The following is a 23562-nucleotide window of genomic DNA, read 5'->3' on the forward strand; positions in this document are numbered from 1 at the left end:
CAGTCTGACCACATTTTCTGAACTGAGAGCGAGCCAGCTCCGGCGTGCAGTACTGCACATTAAACTGTACAGTACACCTGTTCATGCCGTTCAAATTCACTATAATTCTCAGGTATGTTTTTTTATCCTCGGCCTTAGAGCTAGCCAGCCTCGGTGTGCAGTACTGTGTATAACCATAATCAACAGTCTCCATTACAACCTTGAATAAGTCCAGGTTACGATGTTCAAATATATCATTCCAACTTGTCAAATTCATCAGCACAAGGAAATTATCAAATGCATATAAGATATTTCCGACGCAGCCCCCGTGTGGGGGCGAAACTCTGCCTGAGTCGGGCGTTTTTCATTGGATTGATTTATCTTCTAATAAAGCATCTTGACGGACATTCCTTGGCATCTATCATTTGTGTTGCCTCAAACCCTCCATCTCTACTTCTCCACTCCCTACACAGCGATGGCAGAGAGGCAGGAAATGTTTCATCTGTGGGAGCCACAAGCAGAGCTCAGTAGGGGGGGAGGGGTTCCTTCTACATGCAGTCTGATGTGCCAGGAGCCTCCTGAGAGAAGCAGTTACAAAAGGGAATAGCAGAGGTAAGAGGCTGGCGTAGCGAGATAGATATGAAAGGTGTGTCAGGGAGGAAGGAGTTAATACCCACACAGTGGAAATTTTGGGGGAATGGCAGCCAGGTAAAAGACCCCAGAATGAGGCAGCAACACAGATGCCAAATGCAAGATAAGCTCAATTCAAGCAGGCGTGAAGTCAGGGGATCCGAGCTTAGGAAACAGTGAAGGAGAAATGGATTTTTTCCATGGAGTTCGTCATCCTGATGTACCAGGCATATAGGGGGATGAAAGGTAAGGCAGTGATTGACAACACGGGCCCTAGTTTGGCCTCATGCATCTCTAATGAGAAGACTAGGGCTAAAAGGCCATGACTGAGGAAAGAAGTAACCTGTTTCCCAGATTTCACCAAGCTTTTCCCTCTCGATCTGTAGTCCTCTTGAATCTCAGCACAGATCTCCGGGCTCTGGGGAGGATTCACATGGAGAAGGTGATATACAAGAAGGCAACGATGTGGCAATGAGACTTTTTAGAAAGGAGGAGCTGGCTGTGCTTATAGCAAAAGTGAAACTGTCTTCATTCTTAACTGAAGAGGAGAAGGATAAAAGTCATGGGGATCTGATACTTGTGGGGATTAAGAAAACATCCAGGGCCTTTCCTCCTCATTCAGCCATCAGGAAAACGTTTATGGTGGAATGAGAGGCCCCGAACACAGCTCTGAGAGTCAGAAATAATATGGAGCAATTATATCCACTGCAGCAAAAGAAGCGAAGTCAATTTAAAGTTCTGGTTCCAGTTGAATGAGGTGCAGCCCTCAAGGATGCACAGGCCTGGAAGACAGAATCTCTCCTAAAGAAGTCCTTTGAGTTGGTCAACCTATCTCTGCAGGTGGTGGGAATGTAGCGAGAGACATGGTGAAATGGCTACAGCATGGGCATGTAGATCAAGGCAAAGTAGACACTGATATAGATGCTGCCAAGGTAGTGTCAGGGACGGACAGCATTTGTGGCGGATACTTTGTATGAGCTAATTAGGACCTCATTCAAGCAAATAGCTGCAGTGATTATGGCAAGGAAGTTTCTGTGGCTAAGATAGTGGGTGGCTGACTTACTGCCAAGACTGCTTATTTGGGTAAGATCTAGAAAACCTAGTAAAGAACCTAGGAGATTCTAAACCTCAGAGTTTGCTAGAAGGCTGAGGCCAAAACAAGCCTCTTCTCGTAACTGTGATGATGCAGAGACCACTGTGCTTATAATGTTTCTTGGAAAGGAAGCAAGTATCTTTTCTTCACCTGGGCTTACAGCTTTTAAGGTTTGCCCTAAATACCCAAGGCAATATAGGCCAGGTAGGGGGTCCTACCTGCAAAGGGAGAAGACCCAAGTTAGGCTAATTTTTTGAGATGGCCAGGAGGGAGGCAGAGAGAGAACCTCCCAAGAGATGGGAATTCTCGGAGGTTCCAAAGGAAGTTTTTCAGGTCCAATCCTCAGCTCCTTCAGCAGACAGCCAGCTAACAAGATTTTACAAGAAGAGGACCCATATTACTAAAGACAGATGGATCCTAGAGATTATTTGGCATGGCAATGCCCAACTAAAACCTAATGCCCCTATGCAGATCCCAAATAAAGAAAAGAGCCATTCAGTCAACAGTAGACAAACTGCTCCACCTGGAAGTAGTAGAACCAGTTCCTGAGTCCATGATAGAAAGGGGATGTTATTCCCTTTACTTTGTAGTTCCAAAGAAAGAAGGCATATTTCACCTGGTATGAGACTTAAAAATGCTGGAGGTAGACAGATAGATCAGAATATCCCATTTCAAGATGGAAACATTGAGGTCCATGATGGGGGCATTAAGGAGAGGAGATTTGATTACTTCTCCAAATTTAGCAGAAACCTATCTGCATATCCCCATTAGGGAAGCACATCTGAGGTATCCAAGGTTCAAAGCCCTAAAGGACTATCCTAAAGGTTCATAGTCCAAGGTTCAAAGTCCTAAAGGACCACTATCAAGTCAAGCCCATGTCTTTTGGTTTGGCCATGGCACCATGCACCTTTACTAAAGTTATGGTGGTGGCAGCAACGTGAAGGAAGGGATTCTGGTCCACTACTATTTGGACGACTGACTGGTAAGGGTTAAGTCGAGGCTAGCGAGCAAGTAGTCCACCTTGAAGGTGAGACAGCTCTTGGGGGCATTGGGGTGGGTAGTGAATGAGTCTAAGAGTTGTTTACAGCCTTCATGGTCCCTGGGGTATCTGGGGGCATGCTTCAATATAACGTTAGGGAAGGCTTTCATGAGCTGGAAAAGGGTCTCTAAGCTGTAAGCCCAGGTGAAAAAATTGATAGCAAGCAGGAATCCCAGGCAATGGCCTACCTGCAAGTGCTAGGATCAGTGGCTGCTGCCATAGATCTGGACCCCTGGGCGAGGGCACACTTGCTTCCTTTCCAAGAGACATTATAAGCACAGTTGTGTCTGCATCATCACAATTGCGAGAAGAGGCTTGTTTTGCCAGTGGAGACCAGGAAGATCCTCCAGTTGTGGTTGAACAATATCAGTTTTAGGGATAAGCCTGGATCTGCTGAAATGGGTGACGTTGACAACAGACACCAGCCTGCAAAGGGCAAATAGTGCAGGGCAAGTAGTCAGTAAGGGAAGCAGCCTGGATGATAAATCAGTTGGAGATAAAAGCATTCAGGCTGGCATGTGACACTTTTCTCTCCAAGGTGAAGAGAAAAACTGTAAGAATGCTATTGGATAGTGCTATGGTGGTAGCATATGTGGACAGGCAAGACAGCCCTCAGAGCCCACAGCTAGAGAAGTAGACAGGAAGCCTGAGTTGGACAGAAGTCCATCTAAAAGAGTTCATGCCAAGTAATATAGTCTGCTTGCCGGTTTTTCATTCCTGCTATCTCAGTCAGCACACAGTGGATCCAGGAGAGTGGAGCTATCCAGGAAGTGTTTGTGAGCATAGAGGAGGCCTGGGGGCAGCCCCAATGGGACCTGATGGAGTCTCATCAGAATGCCAAGGCCAGAACATATTTCAGCTGAATCCAAGGAAAAGGTTCAGAAGGGATAGATGCACTGATTTAGCCTTGGCTGGATAACAAACTACTATGTGTTCCCTCAAGGACACTATTGGATCACAACGGCTGAGTCATACTGAATGCTGGATTGGCCCAGATACCCATGGTATGCAGATCTGGTAAGATTGAGCAGGGAAAGGCAGATGCCATGGCTTTCACCTCCAGGGTCTGACAGTGATGGAAGATCCAAGTCCTTTTTATCTTACAGCTTGGCTATTAAAAGAAGAAAGTAGAGAAACTACCCATATGCAGTAGTATCGACCCTCTTGAGAGCAAGAAAATGATCTGCATATGGGTAAGGTCTGGAAGTTGTTTGAGACTTGGTGCAAAGGAGAAAGGTATTGCTGTATTCGAATCATAGGTGCGAACAACTCTAGACTTCCTGCAGGAAGTCCTAAATGAGAGTTTGGCATTGAATGCATTAAAAGTATAGGTATCAGCATTAATGTGCTTCAGAGGCCAAGTGGCAGGGACATAGGTGTCTCTCTGGATGTCTCATTTTCCCAGGGAAGTAAAACATGTGCATTCCCCCAATTTAGCAGGTAGTGGCAGCATGGTACCTTAACCTGATGTTGAGGGCCTTAATAAAAGCACTTTTTGAGTCCCTAAGAGACACATTGGTAAAGGACTTGACATAAAAGGCAGTATTTTTGGTGGCAATTTGCTCAGCGAGAAGGATAGTGGAGCTGCAGGCACTATCATATAGGGATCCCCTCTTGACATTCTACAAGGACAGGGTCACAATCTGCATGGTCTCAGCCTTTCTGCCTAAGGTAGGGTTGGAGTTTCATATCAACCAGGAAATATCAGAGTGTGTTGAAATGAAGAAACGTGTGTATCTACTAGATGTTGGGAGAGCTCTGTTGCAATATCTTAAGGTTACAAATGATTTTAGGAAGTCAGACAGTTTCTTTTTTGGAGGCCAAAGATAGGAACAAGTGGTGTCCAACGCATACATTGCAAGATAGATCAAGGAAACAATTTATAGAGGCCTACATTCGGGAAGGTAGATAAATGCCACCCAAATTAAAAACCCATTCGATGAGGTTCCAGGCTGTATCCTAGGCAGAGCACAAGCTAGTGTTTCTACGGGATATTTGCAGGGAGACGACATGGTCTATCTTTACATTCATTTGTAAAGCATTATAGGCTGAACCTGCGAACAATAGAGGAGGCAGCCTTTGGTAGAAAGATTTTAGGGACCTCATCCCACCCGGGGTAAGCACTGCTTGGGCACATCCCATTTGTCTGGACTGATCTGCAGGACAAACAGGAAGGTGAAATTTAAACTTACCACTTAATTTCCTTTCCTTGAGTCCTGACAGATCAGTTAGAACATTCTCCAGAGGAGATAATAGGGAGAATTCTGGAGGGAAATCTTTCTCTTTCTCAGCACTGAATTTCTAGATGGCGAATTTTAAAAAAAGATGTAGCTGTAATGTAAAGTTCATCCTTATTTCATAGTGAAAGAAACAAGGAGGGATACCAGAGAGGGAAAAGACTGTGATCTGAATAAGTGTATGAGCTTATTTTCTTTTTTTCTTATGATTTGCCTTTAATTCTCATAGATAAAAGTAGTGAATAAAGGAGGAGCAAAATACAGTAATACAGGGAAAGTGAGCTAAGGCAATAGACTACTGACTGTGTGCACCCTGCTATCCTAGAATAAATATATAGGCTGACATCAGAAAAAGAAGGGAGAAATTCTCTGCCTCCAGTGGTGAACAAGTGTATTCCTGTTTATCAAGACTCAAGGAAAGGAAACTAACCTGCAAGTTTAAATTTCATCTTTTGTATTCCTAGTGCTAAATCTTTTTCCCACCATAGGCAAACCTGGAGAAATTTTTAACTCTGAGGTTAGGTAGAAGCTTAGAGGGAAACTCATGAAGAGTACAATTTTAACTCAAAGGACTTACTGGTACTAAAGCCACTTCCAGGATGTATAATAGGATGTATGCCAAAGCCAATCTTTCAAATGTCGCGAATTATAAAGCTTGAGGTTCAACATGCCCCATGATCATAGGCCTCATTAATGTATTAAGTGCAATTCTCTGTCCCCCCCCCCCCCCCCACCCAGAGAAATGTATTAATGACTCCCCAATTGTAGATAGTTCTATTTTTGCCAAATGGGTAGAAACTGGAAAACATATATTTCATATGATGATATTTCCCAAATGGTTGTATTTTCCCAATTAAAGAAATTGGTCTACATTTCCAATGTTAGCTTTGTGTAGAGGAAATCAAAGCTGATATCTGTAACATCGATTTATCTCTAGGCAGGAAGATTGCCAGTTATTAAAGGCATAACCTACCCACTTAAAGGGAGATTGAACCCCTACAATCCGTTCACAGAAGTAACTAATGACTTGGCCTTGGATTTATCCATATTCAATATTAAGCTGGCTAGTTCTGCATAGTTCAAAAATTCCTGCATTTTAAGGGAATCTACTGGATTGGTAATATGATTCAGAATATCATTATCAAAATTTATTATCCTTGACCTGCTTGAGAAAAGGGTCTAAAGATAATAGAAAAAGATGTGGTGAAAAGGAACAGATTTGTCTAGTTCCCCCCCCCCCCCCCCTCCGTTTTGAAGTTCAAATTCTTAAGAAAAAGAACATTTAATCATTATCAAAACAGTGGGTTTAATATATAAAGCTGGGACTACCTGTACAAAGCTGTCTGAAAATTTTAAATAGTTCAAGCAAAAGAACCCAGTTAACCCTATCAAAGCTTTTTCAGTGTCAAAGCTCAAGAGAAGCAAATCTGAATCTTGCACCGATGTATTCTAGATACATTGATCATAGTGTGCCTGCCTTTTACAAACCCTTCTTATTGCCTGCTACCAAGCTGGGCCAAATCTGCGCCATTCTCTCCGCCATAATATTAGCCAGCAGTTTGGCGTCAATGTGGGTGTTTATCGGGTCTCTACCAAACTTTGGAAGCACAATTATTATAGGCTTATTTTTCCTTGTAAACCTTCCTTTACAACTCCTCAAACCTTTTTCCTAAGAATTTATAAAATTCCCCTGGGAGTCTGTCGGGTCCTGGGATCTTTGATGCTTTACAATGAGCAATCCCATTCTGTATTTCTTCAATATTAAGAGGTGCTTTTAATTGTTCTTTTGATGATGCAGAATATAAGTAATCTCCTGATTCTTTCCAAATTCCCTGGTTTTGCTTTATAAAGATTAGCATAATATTTCAGAAAACTTTTACAGGGTTTTTAATTAGAATTAACTTCATTTCCTGATATTTTCAAGGCTGATATTTATCTAGGTCCTGACCAATTTCTCATCAAATTTGCAACATTTTATCAGCTTTATTGCCAAAATGGAAGACTTTATGCTTTATAATAAAAGAACTTTTTTGCCTATTGATGAATTAAAGAATTCAAAGCTCCTTGGGTCACAACAAAAATTGTATTTTTTATCATACAAATTTTTTTTTCAATTTTTTTTCTTGTCTTTTTCCTAAATTGATATTCTAATCTCAGAATTTTTCACAGTATTTTTTTTCCTTAATTAAATGTGTGGTGGGACCCACAGATCACTTGTGTGCTAAATCCCAGGGGCTAGCAATTCTCAGGACTTTATCTTCCTTCCTAGATCACTCACTCTCACTTATCTCTTAACCCCTGGGATGCCAGGTTCATTTGGCAGGGAGGAGGTCTACATCTCTGGGACCCCTGGTGAAGTGGCGGGCAGCACAACTCAGTCAGAATACACACACACTTTGGATCAGCGAGAACTTGCAGAGGCTGGTAATAGCAGAGATCAAAAACCACCATTAAAGGAATCACAGAGTCCAATCATGGTGTTCAAATGAAAAAACTTTAGCTTAAAAAGGAGGATGATCCAAGAAAGCATTGCAAAAATCATAGAGCAAGATGAAAATCATAACCAGAAAAGCAACTGTCTTTGCCTATGGTGCATTGATTAGCCATTCTTAAATATTTGAGCCTAATCATATCTTGGGCAGGATGCTATTGTAGCATGTTGCAGCCATCTTCGGTGACACCTGATTGACCCCTGTACTTGTTTGGGTCATGAATGCGGCACAGCGTGAAGGTTGCAACACAATCCCACGCCTGCCAGTAGTACTGCATGCAGCCCTTAAACTGGACCAAGGTTTCACTCTGGTGAGGGATTTTATTACCGAGGGACTTGCAGGATGTCCTCCTCAAACACAATGTCTATTTTAACCACTGTAAATCCACAATACCGGCACCCCAAAATCTGTGGGGATGCAGGCACTGCATTTCATTGTGACATGCTTCATTAGAGATCTGTTCGTGTCTTCTGGTTGCCAAAGTCATCTTTCTCTTCTCCAACTGTTGAGACACTTCCCAAACGTTTGGGCTACACTTTTTCCTTACAGTGGAATTTGTTTTTCCATTGAAACTGGAATGCCCCATGGAAGGTCCTCTTTAATACTGGCATCTCCCACTGTTAAGTGTTTCCAGTATAGCCAAACAGTGCTCTTTGGGAAGCAAGCCCTGCCTTTCCCACTTGGGAAGTCCCTTTAGTTTTTCTAACACTTGACACAGCATATAGTGGACAACCACACATCAGCTAATGGCTCTTAAGGCTCATGATGGTGGAAAGGGTTACTGGTACTACCCTGGATGTGGAGCAGAACAGACATTGTACTCCTTTTTAATGAATACTGCTTTTCTATATTTCCTCTTACTTAATGTTGTCGCGATATTAAGCCAGAGGAACCGAAAGGAAAAACCTTAAAAAAAAAAAAAAAAAGTGGGCCAGCAGTCGGGTTAGGAAGAGGGATGCTCAACTATCAAGCTTCCATTTTCCTAACCTGTAGCTGTGCGCAGGTTAGGAAAACCGGACGCGCGTAAAATTGAGCATCCGTCTTCCTAACCCGCTGACAGCCACCTCTCCTGGGCGCCTGATTTCCTCACGCGCTTCCTTTTCACCATGGCAGCCCATTTAAATATTACATCGGGTGACCTGGAGAGGTGCATTGGCGCGCGTTAGGCGAGCAGGTGATGGATCGTGAGTGCCCGTTTTCCACGTGCCCATATTGCATCGGCCTGAAGGTTTTCTTCAGTCAATCTGGTGCCAAGGTTAGCCCGCAGAGTCCTTTTATCATGGTGCTCCTCCACCAAAGCTGGCTGCCCCTTAGGTGCTGTTCCAAAGGTAGTGAGCAGGGATTGGGGCAAGCTGGAGATGGGGAGGAAGAGAGAAACAGAGATATCAAGGGAGAGATGATGAAAGTGAGAGACTGACGAGGGTTGCTTCCGTCTCCACTGTCCCTTCCCCATAGAGGATGGGGTGATTGTCTTCATTAAAAATCATAAATGGGGGGGGAGGGGGACAAAATCCCCAGCTCTTCCAAAAATGTTTCAAAATACAAAACACACAGTCTTCTGCAAATTTACCCAGTAGTTGTGCAAGCGTTCAAGCAAGGCTGCTGAAATCACCAAGGATTGTTGTGAAGGTGCCAAGAAGGGGTGATGCAGTATTTTCAGGCATCAACATCACAGGCCATAAAAATGAATGAAATGAATGCACAAACTTAATTTCTCTTCCGTGACACCTAGCCTTCCCAGGGAGTATATTAGCAGGAGCTTCTTGTGGATCTGTCCTGAGGGAGAAGGAAAGCTGAGGAAATTGCTATAAGGAGGGTTTCTTAGAACCTAATGTCCCCCGCAGGACCAGCCAGATAATATAATTAGTGTTAAATGTTCCGCAAGCAGCCGTAAAGCATGAAAGGTCCACAAAGGAAATGGTCAGTCCTTTCTTTTCTATGAGAACTGAAGGGCTTGCACTTTTTAAAGTGTTTAATATGTAAAAGTTATTGTAGCTCTGAGAAGTCAAGCGAGGGAAGGTTGACCTGGCAGCTCAGAGGGAGCTCCTCCTTCCTCTGCAGGTGGTCTGTGTTTACTCCCAGTTAGGGATTTTGCACCTTAAGCCTTTGTTAGGTTTAAAGTAGATTAGGGATGGCTGAATTGGTCTTAGTCTAAGACCATGCATGCAATAAGGCTAAAGTTACAGTTGTATCTAAGAGACAGCGCAGGGTTACACATCTTTGTGTGTGATGGGACAGTGTGATAACTGCTACCTCTATTGCTAAAGCAGAAGTGGCTATGAGAGCAGGAATGCCAGAGGTCATGGTAGCAAACCCTTCTAGCACTGTTATTTTCAGACTCTGGGTCTGCTTGTTTGGCACCTCTGCTTTAAAGTGGGCGAAGAGATGATGGAGAAGGTAAAGTGTTAATTCTGGCTGCATGACACAGAACCACCGTTTGGAAAGGTGAAGAATGGACTGGAGCAGGTAGTGTGATGGGAGAATTCTGATGAAAATCTGGAAGAGAGTTTGTAATTGCAGTAGTGCCCTCTGTAGCTGTGCTGGTATCAGTGTGACATAGGACCTAGATGATGTAAACACTGCTGGTGTTGGAGGTGTTTTGAACTCTCCTGGGTCTTTACTGCTTCCCTGCTTTTGTTGTGTTTTCAGAAATTCACCTACAGTAGAACAAGATGCCTTCGTATGAGAGAACTTTTTAGGAAAATACGTAGGGGAAAGTGGTCCTGTGTGCATGTTCGGAGAAGATTTGAATTGCAGACAGGATAGCCATCAAAGGGATTCATCTGGGCAGATTTGGCCCCTCCAAGCAGCTAACAGTATATGTGGGCTTTGACAACGCAAGGTGGTTTGTTTTGGGTTTTTTTTTTATAGCGAAGATTATAAAGAGGCTTCCCCGGGTGTAGGTTAGGTCGGAGATGCACACAAATTTGATTTTCAGAACTCTGCACATTACTTTGCCCGCCTCCTGCTGCCATCCATAGGAATGGCAGATGTACATGTGCGCCTTTCCCTGGGCCCTTTTCAGAGGGAAACTGCAATGGATTGTTTTTCCTTTTGAAAAATTATATGCATGCTGAAGCGGGCGTGTAACATTGCAGCAATGTGGCCTGTTTGGAATTGCCCCCGTCTATACCTTTTTCCTTGGACAGTGTATGGCATGAATAATGGCATTTGCTGGGTTAAAAAATAAAGCGACAATTCAGGCCACATAGGAACTGCAGTTGGGTACATTTTCAGCCACTGGCCAGCTGGGAAAGTTAGCTGAATGTACCCGGCTATATTAAAGTTAGCCTGATAAGTTAATACAGCTAACTTTAGGGCTGCTGGAGAGCAATGCTAAAGTTATCCAGCTATGTTAGCCGGATAAAAATGAAAACCACTGTTGTTTCCCAACAACAGTGGTTGGCGCTCTTCTCTGGAATGCCCTCGATGTAACTGGATAAAAGCTTCTCTGGCTATATCGGGGCGATCAGATTAGTGGGATTTTTAAATCTTGACATTTATTTGACTAAGTCCAGGACTTAGCTGGACAAGTGTGCTGAAAATTGACCCCAGTGTTCTGGATAATTCCCGTCTTAGATTAGGGGAATCCAGCAGAATTTTCTGAGAAATTCCCTATCTCCGTATGACCTGCTTTATTGCTATTTACTGGATGAGTGCAGTTACTTGATAGTCTATGTATTTATCTCTCATTGCTGCCACTGAAGTCATCAGAATGGCTGCACTAAATGTATTTCACTTGGAGTGCATGGGATATAAAGAGCTTTATTACAGAGCAAAGTTGCGCAATCAAGGCATCTTCCTAGACAGCATAACAAACAAAACAAAGTCCCTTTAATCTGCTTCCCGTATTTAAAACTGCAGTGGTTTTGGTTTGCTGGGCTGTCTGAGTCTGCCTGCCTTCTCTTCTTTGTCCTGAGTGCACTGTGGGGCAGATTTTCAAAGGGGTACGCGCGTACCCCCCAAAAACCTGCCCCAAGCTCCCCCTGCGCGCGCCGAGCCCTGGGACACGCATAAGTCCCGGGCTTTCCTGGGGGGGGGGGGGCGCGTGTCGCGGCCGGTGTCATCGGGGGTGTTCCGGGGGCGGGGCCGCAGCCTTGGTTCCGGCCCACGGGTGTTCTGGGGGCGTGGCCACGGCCTCCAGACCAGCCCCCAGACCGGAACATGGCGCGCCGGCAGCCTGCCCAGCGTGCACAAGTTACGCCTGCCTCAGGCAGGCGTAACTTGTGCAATCAAGGTAGGGGGGGAATTAGGGCCGGGGGCGGGTTAGTTAGGGAAAGGAAAGGGAAGGTGGGGGGCGCCGGAAAGAAAGTTCCCTCCGAGGCCGGAGCGGCCTCGGAGGGAACGGAGGGAGGCTGCGCGGCTCGGCTCGCACAGGCTGCCGATTGTGAGCAGCCTTGCGCGCGTCAACCCTGGATTTTAAAAGATACATGCGGCTACGCGCGTATCTATTAGAATCCGGCGTACTCTTGTTTGCGCCGGGTACGCGAACAAAAGTACCCGCTCGCGTACTTTTTAAAAATCTGCCCCTGTGTGCAGATCCTCTGTCTGGTTATGACATCACCAGCTAGCTTAAGAACATTTTTTTTTCTCCTCTTGACTGTCGGCAGCTTTTTTTTTTTTTGTTTATTCTTGTTTGTATTAAATATGTAATTACGTTTCTATAATGCTGAGGTAGATCTTCAGATATTTTAGGCATTTTACTTGCTGTGTGTGGGTGGTTCCTCTTCTGGCCTGCCACCAGGCCGAGATGGTGTTCGGCTCCTGAGTGTTTGTCTGTCTTGCTGTCTTTTGATCTGCAGGGCCGCCCATCCGGGGACGCTTTCATTCAGATGAAATCTGCGGAACGTGCCTTCCTGGCAGCTCAGAAGTGCCACAAGAGGACGATGAAGGACAGATACGTGGAAGTGTTCCAGTGCTCTGCAGAGGATATGAACTTTGTATTAATGGGGGGAACTTTAAATCGCAATGGCTTGTCCCCACCGCCATGTAAGTTACCATGTAAGTTTTCCTGGGCTCTTGGCGCTGCTCTCCGGTGTGCTGGTAAGGTGCTGGAGCTTCTCTCTGAATCCTTGGCAATCCCAGTTCTTTGGGAGGTGAGTGGGTGGTGGGTTTTCCCAGGCTTTCCCAGTCTCCAATCATTAGTAATCTGCGGTGCGGTTTATTTTTTATTTTTCTGCCGGTTTGGGTCTCAATGATTAAAGATTAGCTCCGTGGGCACTTTAAATTTTTTTTTTTTAATTTAATTTATTTTCTTGCTTTTTCCAATGATGTAATTTTGTTCTCCATATCTATGCAACAGAAAAAGGGAACCCCCCTTTTTTTTCCCCTGCTTTCAGTGCTTGCTGTTTCAAATTTTTAATTAATTTTTCTGGTTTCTTTACGTAAAAAAAAAAATAGAGCAAACCAATGTTCTACTGATACAGTTAATAAATTGCAGGAAATGGATTCTAGGCTTTCTTCTTTAGTCTAATGTGTTAGCTCAAACGGCCGTTACTTTCGATCTTCAGTTAGTGTCCAGTGCAGGAATAAAATATGTTGTTGTTGTATTTTAAATGTGAGATGCTTGAAAACAGACTTGGGTCTTATAATCTTAGTCTACTGAATTTTTCTGATTTTCGATTGATTTTTTTTTTTTTTTTTTTTTTTGCTTAAAAGGTATGTGGTTGAAATTCTTCAGTTTCTACCAGACAAGAAATTCCTGGTATCAAACTGTTATATTCCTGATAAAAGGAGAGAATCTGGTAATGTGGAAGGGGGGAACAGATGTTTTTCTGCCTTCCACAAGCCCAGATCGCTCTCTATTCTTGCAGACCTCAGATGATGTGTATATTAGATCCACTCTTGTACTTTCTTTGCACTGTCTTCTGAGGAAGAGATCTATTTTAGGAACTACTTTTAAGTTTAAAGATGCACTATTTTTTGCCGTCAGAGTACAAGTTTTTCCTGATGTAGCTAGAGAGACTCAGGCTAAGAGGAAGCAATTTCTTCATTTAAAAACCTCGTGTTTTGTCTTTAGCAACTTTGTTCATTTGAAAATTCCATGTGAGTGCATTGTTGCCGATCAGAAAATGTAACTTTTTTTTTTTTCACCCAATGCACCTGGAGACTTTCTTGACAGATACGTTATTCTAAATTGTTGGGTATCAGATGAAGGAACTAGGTTTGTCCAAAGGTTGTTTTTTTTTGTTTTTGCAGATGAGGCTCCATTATAATGTGGACTAAAATATGTAAGAGATGCTTTGTTTGTATTTATTAAGTTTGAGGTATTTTTTTTTCCCTTTTCCTGATTTATATCATGTTTCTTTGTAAATACGGTTTAAATTTAATAAAGAAATAATTAAAAAAAATAAATAAAAGCAAGATATAGACAGCGTGATAGAATACGGATAATATGCAAGGAATGTATGTCAGTTCTTAAAGGGCCAGGGGTATTAAGGAATTGCTTCTGTTTTTGTGTCTATGGAGTAAGTGTTTCATGCTGGTTCATCCCAAATCTTTGAGATATTGCTCTCTACCTTATTTCCTCCCCCCCCCCCCCCCCCACCACACACACCTCTTCTGCATGTGGGGCAGAATGGACATGAAATTGGGGTATATAGGGTAAACCTCAGTGATTACAGAGGAGGCAGGGATTGAAGAAAATAATACTCACCAGATTTCTGCAAACCTGCTCCTGGCAGTGGAGCAGTAGAGACTGCACACTTTGCTTCAGGGAGCAGTTTTCAGCAGAGGTCTGGAAATCAGAAGCTAGCAGAAGCTTCCTTGTTGCACATGTCCATGTGTTGTTCCCCCCACCCCATATCTTTTCATCACATGCGAGCAGATTGCTTTGACAAGTATCTTGTTCCATCTTCGACTCCATGCAGAATTCAACCAAGGCTGAAGGCATAGTTAGGTGCAGAGGGAGAAATCGCTAGGTCAGAGCATCCTAAACCTGTCCTGGAGAATCGCAGCCATTTTGGGCTTTGAGTGTTCTCACTGAGTGAGCAGGAGACAAAGTTTTATGCACTAGATTTTCGATGTTGGCACATCTCTCTCTCTTGCACGTTTTTTAGTCTGGATATCTGGAAAGCCCCAACTGGCAGTGGGGGGTGGGGGGGGGGGTCACCAAAACTGCCAGCACCATTTGTAAAAGGACTAGCAGAGGGGCAGGAATGCCCCTCTGCTAGTGATCCCCTCCTTTTGCTAGGAGGGGATCACTCCTGCCTCTTTTTTTTATTCACCATTGACTTCTGTGGAAGAAGTACATGGGGGCTGGGGAGGACCCAGCTGGGTAAGCCCAGCCTCGTGGCTTTCTTTAGAGGGGGTCAGCAGGGTAATTGGAGATGCCTGGGGTGGCCCTGGGAATCAGCAAGAGGGATTGGGGAAAGCCTTTTCATGAAACGAAAACACCCCAAACTTTTCAGGTACTTCTGCGCAAGGTCATTTTTGGTTCATTCTATTCAAAATGTATTAAAAATGGCCTTTTTCATTTTGGATGTGCCATTCGTTTAAAATAAATTACTTCCTTACTCTACATTATCAGGTACCGTCTTCAGCACAAACGTTGGCAATTCTGGTGGGCTACTCCGGTCTGTGCGCAGCTTTCCTCTTCCTTTCCCCAGAATTCCAAATCTTGACTATTTCTTATTTATTTTATTTATTTATTTATTTAGAGATTTTATATACCGATAATCGTTTGGAACATCTAATCGGTTTAATTCGAACAGCAATTCAGCAACTGGCTTTACAAAAAAACTTAGCGGACAGAAACACAACTTGGCGAACAACAACAGCAATTCAAGGACAGGCTGTGGAAATAGATTGGGAGACTATGTAACTGCTATGAGTAAATTACTGTGTTCAACTTTGTTTGGGAAAGTCTTCAATATATGACTACAAATGTACATATGTATATACATAATCCTTAATTTATAAAAGGAGGGTTACTCTAGGAGTGGCATATTAATACAGCGGAATAGGTTATTAAATCTAAAGTTTATATGTACATACCATGGTTGAAAGAGGTAGTTAAGAGGAGTGAACAGGATGATGAAGGGAAGGGAGTAACTCGGACCGGCTAAGGGAGGAAGGAAGGAAAGTTGACGCACAATGGGGGGGTAGCTTAGGAGAAGGCTTGCTTGAAAAGCCAAGTTTTGAGGTTCTGTTTAAACTTCTTGTGGCATGGTTCCTGTTGGAGCGTGTGGGGCATATTATTCCGTAAAGGTGGGCCCGCAGTGGAGAAGGCACGGTTGGAGGTGGACTTCAGTTTCATCACCTTGTGTGAGGGAATGTGTAAGGTGGCTGCGTGTTGTTTTCTGGTGGGACTACCGGAGTCGTGGAAGTAGAGGTGTTCCTTGAACCATTGCATATCATTGTTGTGAAGGGATTTATGAACTAAAGGGAGAGTGTTATTTATTTATTTGATGAGTTTTATATACCGTTATTCGGTTGAGCCATCATAACGGTTTACAAAAGAATACAATATCTTGAAACTGAGCATTAGTAAGAACAGTAAACAGATTCTTAACAAATGTGTAGTAGTATAGAGACATTTGAACCATTGAACAGTATTAGGAAATGGATATCAAGTCCAGAAGGAGATAAAATTAGGGTAGAGGGGGAGGGAAGTAGGAAAAGGGGAATAGCGGTGAAATAAGGGGTAAGCAATAGGGGTTCAGTTGAAAGAATGATTAGATGGTTGAAAGTCAGTGAGGAACTTGCGGAATAATATAGTTTTTAAGTCCTTTTTGAATGTTTTTAGGTCGTGTTGAATTCGTAAGAATTTAGGTAGTGTATTCCACATTTTGGGTGAGGCAATTGAGAAGGCTCTTTCTCTTGTATCCGGGCTGTGACAGGTAGCCAGTGCAAATGTTTGAGAACGGGGGTGATGTGGTCATTTCGGTGTACATTTCTTAATCTTGCTGCCGGCCTATACTGCCCTCTGCTTGCTTCCATCTCTTTTGCCCTCTACTGTTAAACTAGCTCATGCGCCACCAGAACCCTAGAGCACATGACCAAGAAAGTCTCCTTTTCCTTTAGACTAGATCAGTGGTTTTGGATCTACCACCCACCATCATTTTACACACCTTTTAATTTGAAATCCAGTTCTAGCTAATCTTCAGAATTCTCCAATGGCACTTGTAAATCTGTCTCTGCAAGACAACCTGGACCAGATTCCTAAGGAAGGTAGTGTGTAATGTCCCAGTGTGCGGATCTCTGGTCTCCTGCCGAAATCTGAAAGAGAGGAACTGATTGCTTCTTCAGGATGCTCAAATCCTCTGTGCATCTCTGCTGTCCACAGATCCTGCCTTGGACAGCAGAAGGCATTCAGCATTCTGCACAATTTCCCTAAAATTATCATTTCTATGGTTACTGTTTTTAAAAACACCATGAATGAGAGTCTTAAGATTTTATTATATCATAACAAAAAAACATACAAAATAACCTAAATATCCAAAACTGCATCATGTCCCCCATTCACTCCACACTCACACACCCCACCCTCATAAAAACATATAAATGATCAATGTGTATATACACAAATGTCAAAATGCAGTTGCAAATTCCACAAGGCAATATACAAAAATCTTTGATACTTAGTTCACATTATAGAAAATGAAAGAGATACAATTATTTATCACTGCAAATCAAAACAGCAATGCCCACCCACCCAAAGAGTTGCCCTGTAAAAAAGAGGCTTGCAATAAATCCACAAAGGTATAATAATGGATTTAAATAACATGTCATGTGTGATGATTTTAATACATATATATATCCTATTAACTTTATGTGAAGTTAATTCAATGCAAAATAGCCTAATATATACGAATAGTTGGCATGTGTCCCCTTATTCACCACTAACAATAACTGGCAACTTGTCTGTAAATCCTTGCTTGTATTACTTCAGGCGGATGGCTAGTTAACTTCTTCAGATCGGAGATATATGAAAAATTGATGGGATATACATGGAACACTTGTGAGAACCCAGGGTATATATAAAAATCCAAAGAAGTAAACTAGCCGTCCGCCTGAAGTAATACAAGCAAGGATTTACAGACAAGTTGCCAGTTATTGTTAGCGGTGAATAAGGGGACACATGCCAATTATTCGTATATATTAGGCTATTTCGCATTGAATTAACTTCACATAAAGTTAATGGGATATATATATATGTATTAAAATCATCACACATGACATGTTATTTAAATCCATTATTATACCTTTGTGGATTTATTGCAAGCCTCTTTTTTACAGGGCAACTCTTTGGGTGGGTGGGCATTGCTGTTTTGATTTGCAGTGATAAATAATTGTATCTCTTTCATTTTCTATAATGTGAACTAAGTATCAAAGATTTTCGTATATTGCCTTGTGGAATTTGCAACTGCATTTTGACATTTGTGTATATACACATTGATCATTTATATGTTTTTATGAGGGTGGAGTGAATGGGGGACATGGATGCAGTTTTGGATATTTAGATTATTTTGTATGTTTTTTTTTGTATTATGATATAATAAAATCTTAAGACTCTCATTCATGGTGTTGTGCTTAAGGTATAGTGTGTGAGAGTCGGATGTAATTCTACCAATTGTTAGTTTACCTTTCAGGTTACTGTTTTTAAAACCCACTTATTTGTAAATATATAGAAATATTAAAGGTCCATAAAGTCTGTCCAGTTTCCTTCCTCTTGCAGTACCTTTAGAGCCCACTTTACCTCTGGCTTTCCTCGCAACTAGAGATTCTCTGTTCTATGGATCCATCACCCTTTCTGTCAAGAAATATTTCTTAATGTTACTTCTGAGTCTGCCCTCTTTGAGCCTCATTTCCATTGAAAAATGCTGGCATTGTGTGCATTTATATTTTAGAGATGTTAAGGAACATTCCCTGGGGCATGCCTAGCAGGAGGCAGAAGAATGCGTGTGTAGAGACTGCATTTTTAAATGTACATCTGTTATCCATGAAAAACATATCCACAGAAAAACCAGGTGCAGATATCTGCAGGAACTTGCGCTTTGAAGATTTGATTCAAAGTCTGCAGGCAAAATGTCCCGTGCACTTTCTCCCAGTGTAGACAGTTTAAAAATTGCCCCCAGGGCGTAGCTGGTGTTGCACATCTTTGGATGCTACCTGCAAGGGGCTGAAATACTTTTGAGAAAATATTGCTTCTTCCGTAGTTGGTCTTTAAACTTTGCTATGAGGCACTGCTACTTCCTATGTTAGACCTGTATGTTAAACCCCAAATGGTATACTTTGCATTTTAATTTTTTTTTTTTTTAAACAAAAGCACTTTCCTGAACATACCCACATCAGTCGAGACCAGTGGGTTATGCACTCCCACCAGCAGATGGAGGCAGAGAAAAAAAACTTCGAGGCACTGCTATATAAACCACTAGTGCCACCTGCAGCTCCTCAGTATTTCTCTGTCTCCAGCAGATGGTGGTCGTGCATCCTGCAGCTCTGGACTGAGTGTTAGCAGGGCTCTCCGAGGTGTGAAGTTCCGATCGTGAGCCATCCCTTGGGTGGAGCAGGGCGAACGGAGGGTTGGGGGGGGGTTGGACACCCCCAGCTGTAGAGCCCACGGATTCCGGGGAGTTGGATAGCCAGGGGATTGGTTCCCTCCATGCCCCAAATCCCTCTTCCAGCGCCTCCTAAAGGGATTTTATTTATTTAGAATTTTTGTATACCGACATTCTTGAAAAAATATCAAATCATATCGGTTTGTTTTTCTTTGTTACTTACAGAGTTGAAGGAAAAAAAATGGGATTCTTGCCTTCAGTTTTTTTTATTTTTTTAATCTCTGCAGGGGCTTTTCTCTGAGGCTTGCAGTGTTCGGCTGGGGGGGGGGGGGAAAGGATCATCCTAGTGCCTGGAGCCTCCTCGGGTTGGGGAAGCAGCTCCTGGGCGTTTTTGGCCTCAGGGCAGGCATCCTGAGGGCCTGGGCAGTAAAATTGAAGGTTTGCAGTCATTTTTAACTGCTTCCTTCCTCCTACATGGAGCGCTGTGCCCGAACTGTTTTTGCCGCGGGCGCCATTTTGTTTTTTTGCAGGTCCCGTGCGAGTGCTCAGCCCGACCGACTTTCTTGCTTCGGGGACTCCAGGGGAGCTGAGGGAAGGACTGCCCTGTCTGAAAGTGCCCTGGTGGAGGTCTGTAGGGCCTGTGGCCTGGTTTTAAAGTTGGGTGCTCACTCTCCCTGTGCCTCATGTGCTACGGAGGGGGTAATCTCCCAAGGGCCAGAAGCCCAGAAAGCCTAAGCGCATGCCTGGGGGATGATCGGGAACGAAAGGTAAACCCCCAGGGTTGATGGACTGCCCAGAGGAAGGAAGTCCCTCCCCCGCTTTCCCCGGCAGTGGTAGAACCGGGCCAGGGGGACCCGAAGGATACAACTTGGGATTCCAGTAGCGATGCGGGACCCGGAGGTTTCTCCCCGGAGTTTGTGCTACTAATGCATGAAGCCTTCCTAGCCAGCAAGGCTGTGAAGAGGAGGTTTCAGGTCAGAGCTGGAGGCTCTGCTAAGCATCTGAAGTCACAGGTTCTACCTTCTCCGGGCCCTCGGGCACAAGGGAGCTGTGGAGATGCGGGGACTGTGGGGGACCCCCTGTTGGGGGATCTAGCTATGCTCTAGGGTGACAACTGACCCCCATCCAGACCCAGATGCCAGCAGGGACGATCTGTTGTTGCTGGACGCCTCTGTGGTGGGGGGGGGTGGTGATGACCCTCGGGTGGTCTGGCTGTTCAAGCAGGAGGAACTGTCCCCTTATTCCCCAGGTGTGGGAGGAACTGGGGCTCAAACTGTCACAGGAGGATTCGGACAGCGAAGGGGTCAACCTGGTCCTGGACAGGCTGTGAGGACCCCTCTCTGCTTTCCCAATTCCGAAGAAAATTCAGAAACTTATCAGAAGGGAGTGGGACGAGCCATGGCCAAGCTGTACCCACTGTCGGAAGAGCATTTGGAGCCCTTTCAGAACCCCCAAGGTGGACGCTGCAGTAGCAGCAGTTACTAAGAAAATTACCATTCTGGTGGTAGGGTCGGCCGCTCTGAAGGACGCTCAGGACCGCAAATTGGAGGTCCACCTGAAGCACCTTTTTGAAGTTTTAGCTTTGAGCCTCAGAGCGGCAGTCTGTGCTAGTATGATCCCTGTGTTGGATCCAGCAGCCACAGGACCTGGCCTCCACGGGAATCATGTCCCAGAAGCAGGTGGCTTGCCTGGAGGCAGGGGAGGCATACATGGCAGATGCCCTGTATGACCTGGTATGAACATTAGTGAGTTCCATGGTCTCTTCGGTGGCTGCCTGACACTCTCTGTGGATCCGGAACTGGTTGGCTGACTCTTCTTCTAAAGCTCGCTTGTGCAATCTCCTCTTTAGGGGGAAGCTCCTGTTTGGTGAGGATCTGGACCAGCTGGTGAAGTCGCTGGGAGAGTCCAAAGGCAATAGGCTCCCGGAGGATAGAAAGCCCTTCTGTAAAGCATTTGCCCCAAGAAGCCGGATTAGAGACTCTAGGAGAGTTAAGTCAGGAAGGGGGGTTCCTCCTCTTCCTATAGATCCAGACCTTTCTCGGGGCAGCAACAGTTCTTTCGGGGAGCCAACTGAGCAGCAAGGGGAGGTGCCAGCCAGGGCTCTAGGGCCAGAAAATCTTCACAATGAAATCAGGATCACCCACTCTTCGGAGACAGCTGTAGGAGGACGTCTAATCCAGTTTTACGAGGAGTGGGCAAGGATCACGACCGACCAGTGGGTTCTCTGGGTGATCCGTGTAGGCTACGCTTTAGAATTTTCACACCTTCCCAGGGACGCCTTCCTGGTGTCGCGCAGTTCTTCCCAAAACAAGCATGCCTCAGTGGAGGACACACTACACCGTCTGTTAAGCCTACAGGCCATTGTTCCAGTTCCAGGGGCAGAACAGGGAGCCGGTTGGTACTCCGTGTATTTTGTGGTACCAAAGAAAGAAGGAACCTTTCGCCCCATCCTGGACCTCCAGCAAGTGAACCGGAGTCTGAAGGTACTGTGCTTTCTAATGGAAACCCTGCACACGGTGATTGTGGCTGTTGGCAAGGGGAGAGTTCCTCACCTCCCTGGACCTAACAGAGGCTTACCTCCATATCACGATTCAGAGCGATCATCAGTGGTTTCTGCAGTTCTTGATCCTGGGGCAGCATTTCCAGTTTCGTGCACTCCCCTTCGGTCTAGCATCGGCACCCCGCACCTTCACCAAAGTTATGATAGTTGTGGCTGTAGCCCTCAGGCAGGAAGGGGTATTGGTGCAACCGTACCTAGACAACTGGCTCCTCTGGGGCAAAGTTGGAGGAAGATTGTCGGCGGACTGTTCTTCATATGACTCACATGCTACAGTCATTGGTCAGGGTGACCAACCTTTCCAAGAGTCACTTGATTCCCTCCCAGGTCCTGGAATATCTGGAGGCTCGCTTTTTATTTATTTTTTTTTTTTTTTATTTATAGAATTTTAACCTTCCATACAGGTACATTCAAAAAAAGAAAAATACAATGGATTTTTGCAGTTTCCTATCTTTAAACTTACCAATATTAAGAAACAGTAATAACTACGTTGTACATAAAATAGATTAACTGCAACATCTCTCCATGTATATTAATGAAACAAGAGACAACTCCTATCTTGAGCGATCAAAAGAAATTTAGAAAATCTGTCTCTGTTGAAATATTGGAAAAAGAGAAATTAGTGTTACTTATCATTCTCATACCATAATCAAGATATTTCTTGATTTGGACTTACCAAGGAGCTTGAGTTTAGAAAAATTTGTAACTGATCAGGTTCAAAGAATACGATCTTAACCCCTTGTTTATTCACTATACATTGGCATGGGAACCTAAGACTAAACTTGGCTCCCATGCCCACTACTTCATTACGCAATGAAATAAATCTTTTCCTACGTTCCTGAGTAAAACGTGTAATATCTGGAAAGACCCATATGGACTGACCCAAAAAAGGTGTCTTTCTATTGCGGAAAAAAGCTTTTAGTATCATTTCTCTATCTTGTGCAAATACACATTGTATAAACATAGTTCCTCTTTTAGTTGGTTTTATTTCCCCAGATGTTTCCAGGAATTGTGTTAACTCTAAATCTGAATCAGGCACCTGATCATTTGATACTATAGACACAATTTTGGTCATATAAATTTTTGCCAATGGTAGGCATCAATTCTTTGGGAATTTTTAATACTTCAATTAAATACTTTTTAAACATTTCTAAGGGAGATACCTTTTCAGATAAGGGGAAGTTGAGTATACGAAGATTCAAATATCTAATTGAATTTTCTATATTCTCTAATTTCCTTTGTTGTATTATATCAGACTTAATCAATTGTGTTTGATTAGTTTGTAAAGTAGTAACCTTTTGTTCTAAATGAGCTATGTTTTGCTTATTTGTGGAAATACTAAATTCTAGAGATGTGAATCGGAACCAGAATCGGATCCGATATCAGTTCCGATTCACATCTCTATAGATGTGAATCGGAACCAGAATCGGATCCGATATCAGTTCCGATTCACATCTCTACTAAATTCCATAGGATGGATTTTCCCTACCAAACTGGAGGTAACATCCACTAGAGAAGATACCGACTTTTCTAATACCATTATTGCAGTCCATATAGAGTCCATTGTAATTTCAGTAGGTTTAGGAATAGCTGGGCGCAATATAGTAAACTCAGTTCGTTGGCTATCCACAAGATTACTTGATTCCCCCGATGTTCCTTTTTTCTCTCTAGGAGTAGAGGCTTTAATTTCAGGGGAAATCAATACTTCATTCCCCTGCGTAATACCCTCCGTGAACCCCACCGCTCCGGGTTCCGGGATAGACTCACTTGTGACAAGGGAAACATCTGTCATTTATTCGTCTTTCTGGTGTTTTCAATACTTCTGAGAGAAATGGGGGGTAGACGGAGCTCCGGGACTTAAGCTGACTTGTGTGTCCGGCGAACAATCCACATGCTCCTCTGGATTGAATGCCAAAGACTGCCGCGGAGTTATAGTAGCCACTACGGGAAGCATGAAGCCTTCAATCGTAGGTTGCAGGGTATCTGGGGTCCATGGGGGCTCGCTTTGACACTCACCTGAGCCGGGTGTTTCTA

General features: G+C 43.7%; 1 protein-coding gene across 4 annotated transcripts in view; it reads left to right on the plus strand.

Moving 5' to 3' along the window:
- The window catches only part of ESRP1 (epithelial splicing regulatory protein 1), a 162969-nt gene that overhangs the window by 97953 nt on the left and 41454 nt on the right, over positions 1-23562 (plus strand). For 3 of the 4 annotated variants that reach the window (XM_029591715.1, XM_029591712.1, XM_029591714.1), the window contains exon 12: positions 12273-12471. In XM_029591715.1, coding sequence (XP_029447575.1) covers positions 12273-12471 — 199 coding nt within the window. The remainder of the gene's footprint in view (positions 1-12272; positions 12472-23562) is intronic. The other variant, XM_029591713.1, reaches the window with a different exon arrangement.

Source organism: Rhinatrema bivittatum, chromosome 2 (assembly GCF_901001135.1).
Source record: "Rhinatrema bivittatum chromosome 2, aRhiBiv1.1, whole genome shotgun sequence".
Lineage (NCBI taxonomy): Eukaryota > Metazoa > Chordata > Amphibia > Gymnophiona > Rhinatrematidae > Rhinatrema > Rhinatrema bivittatum.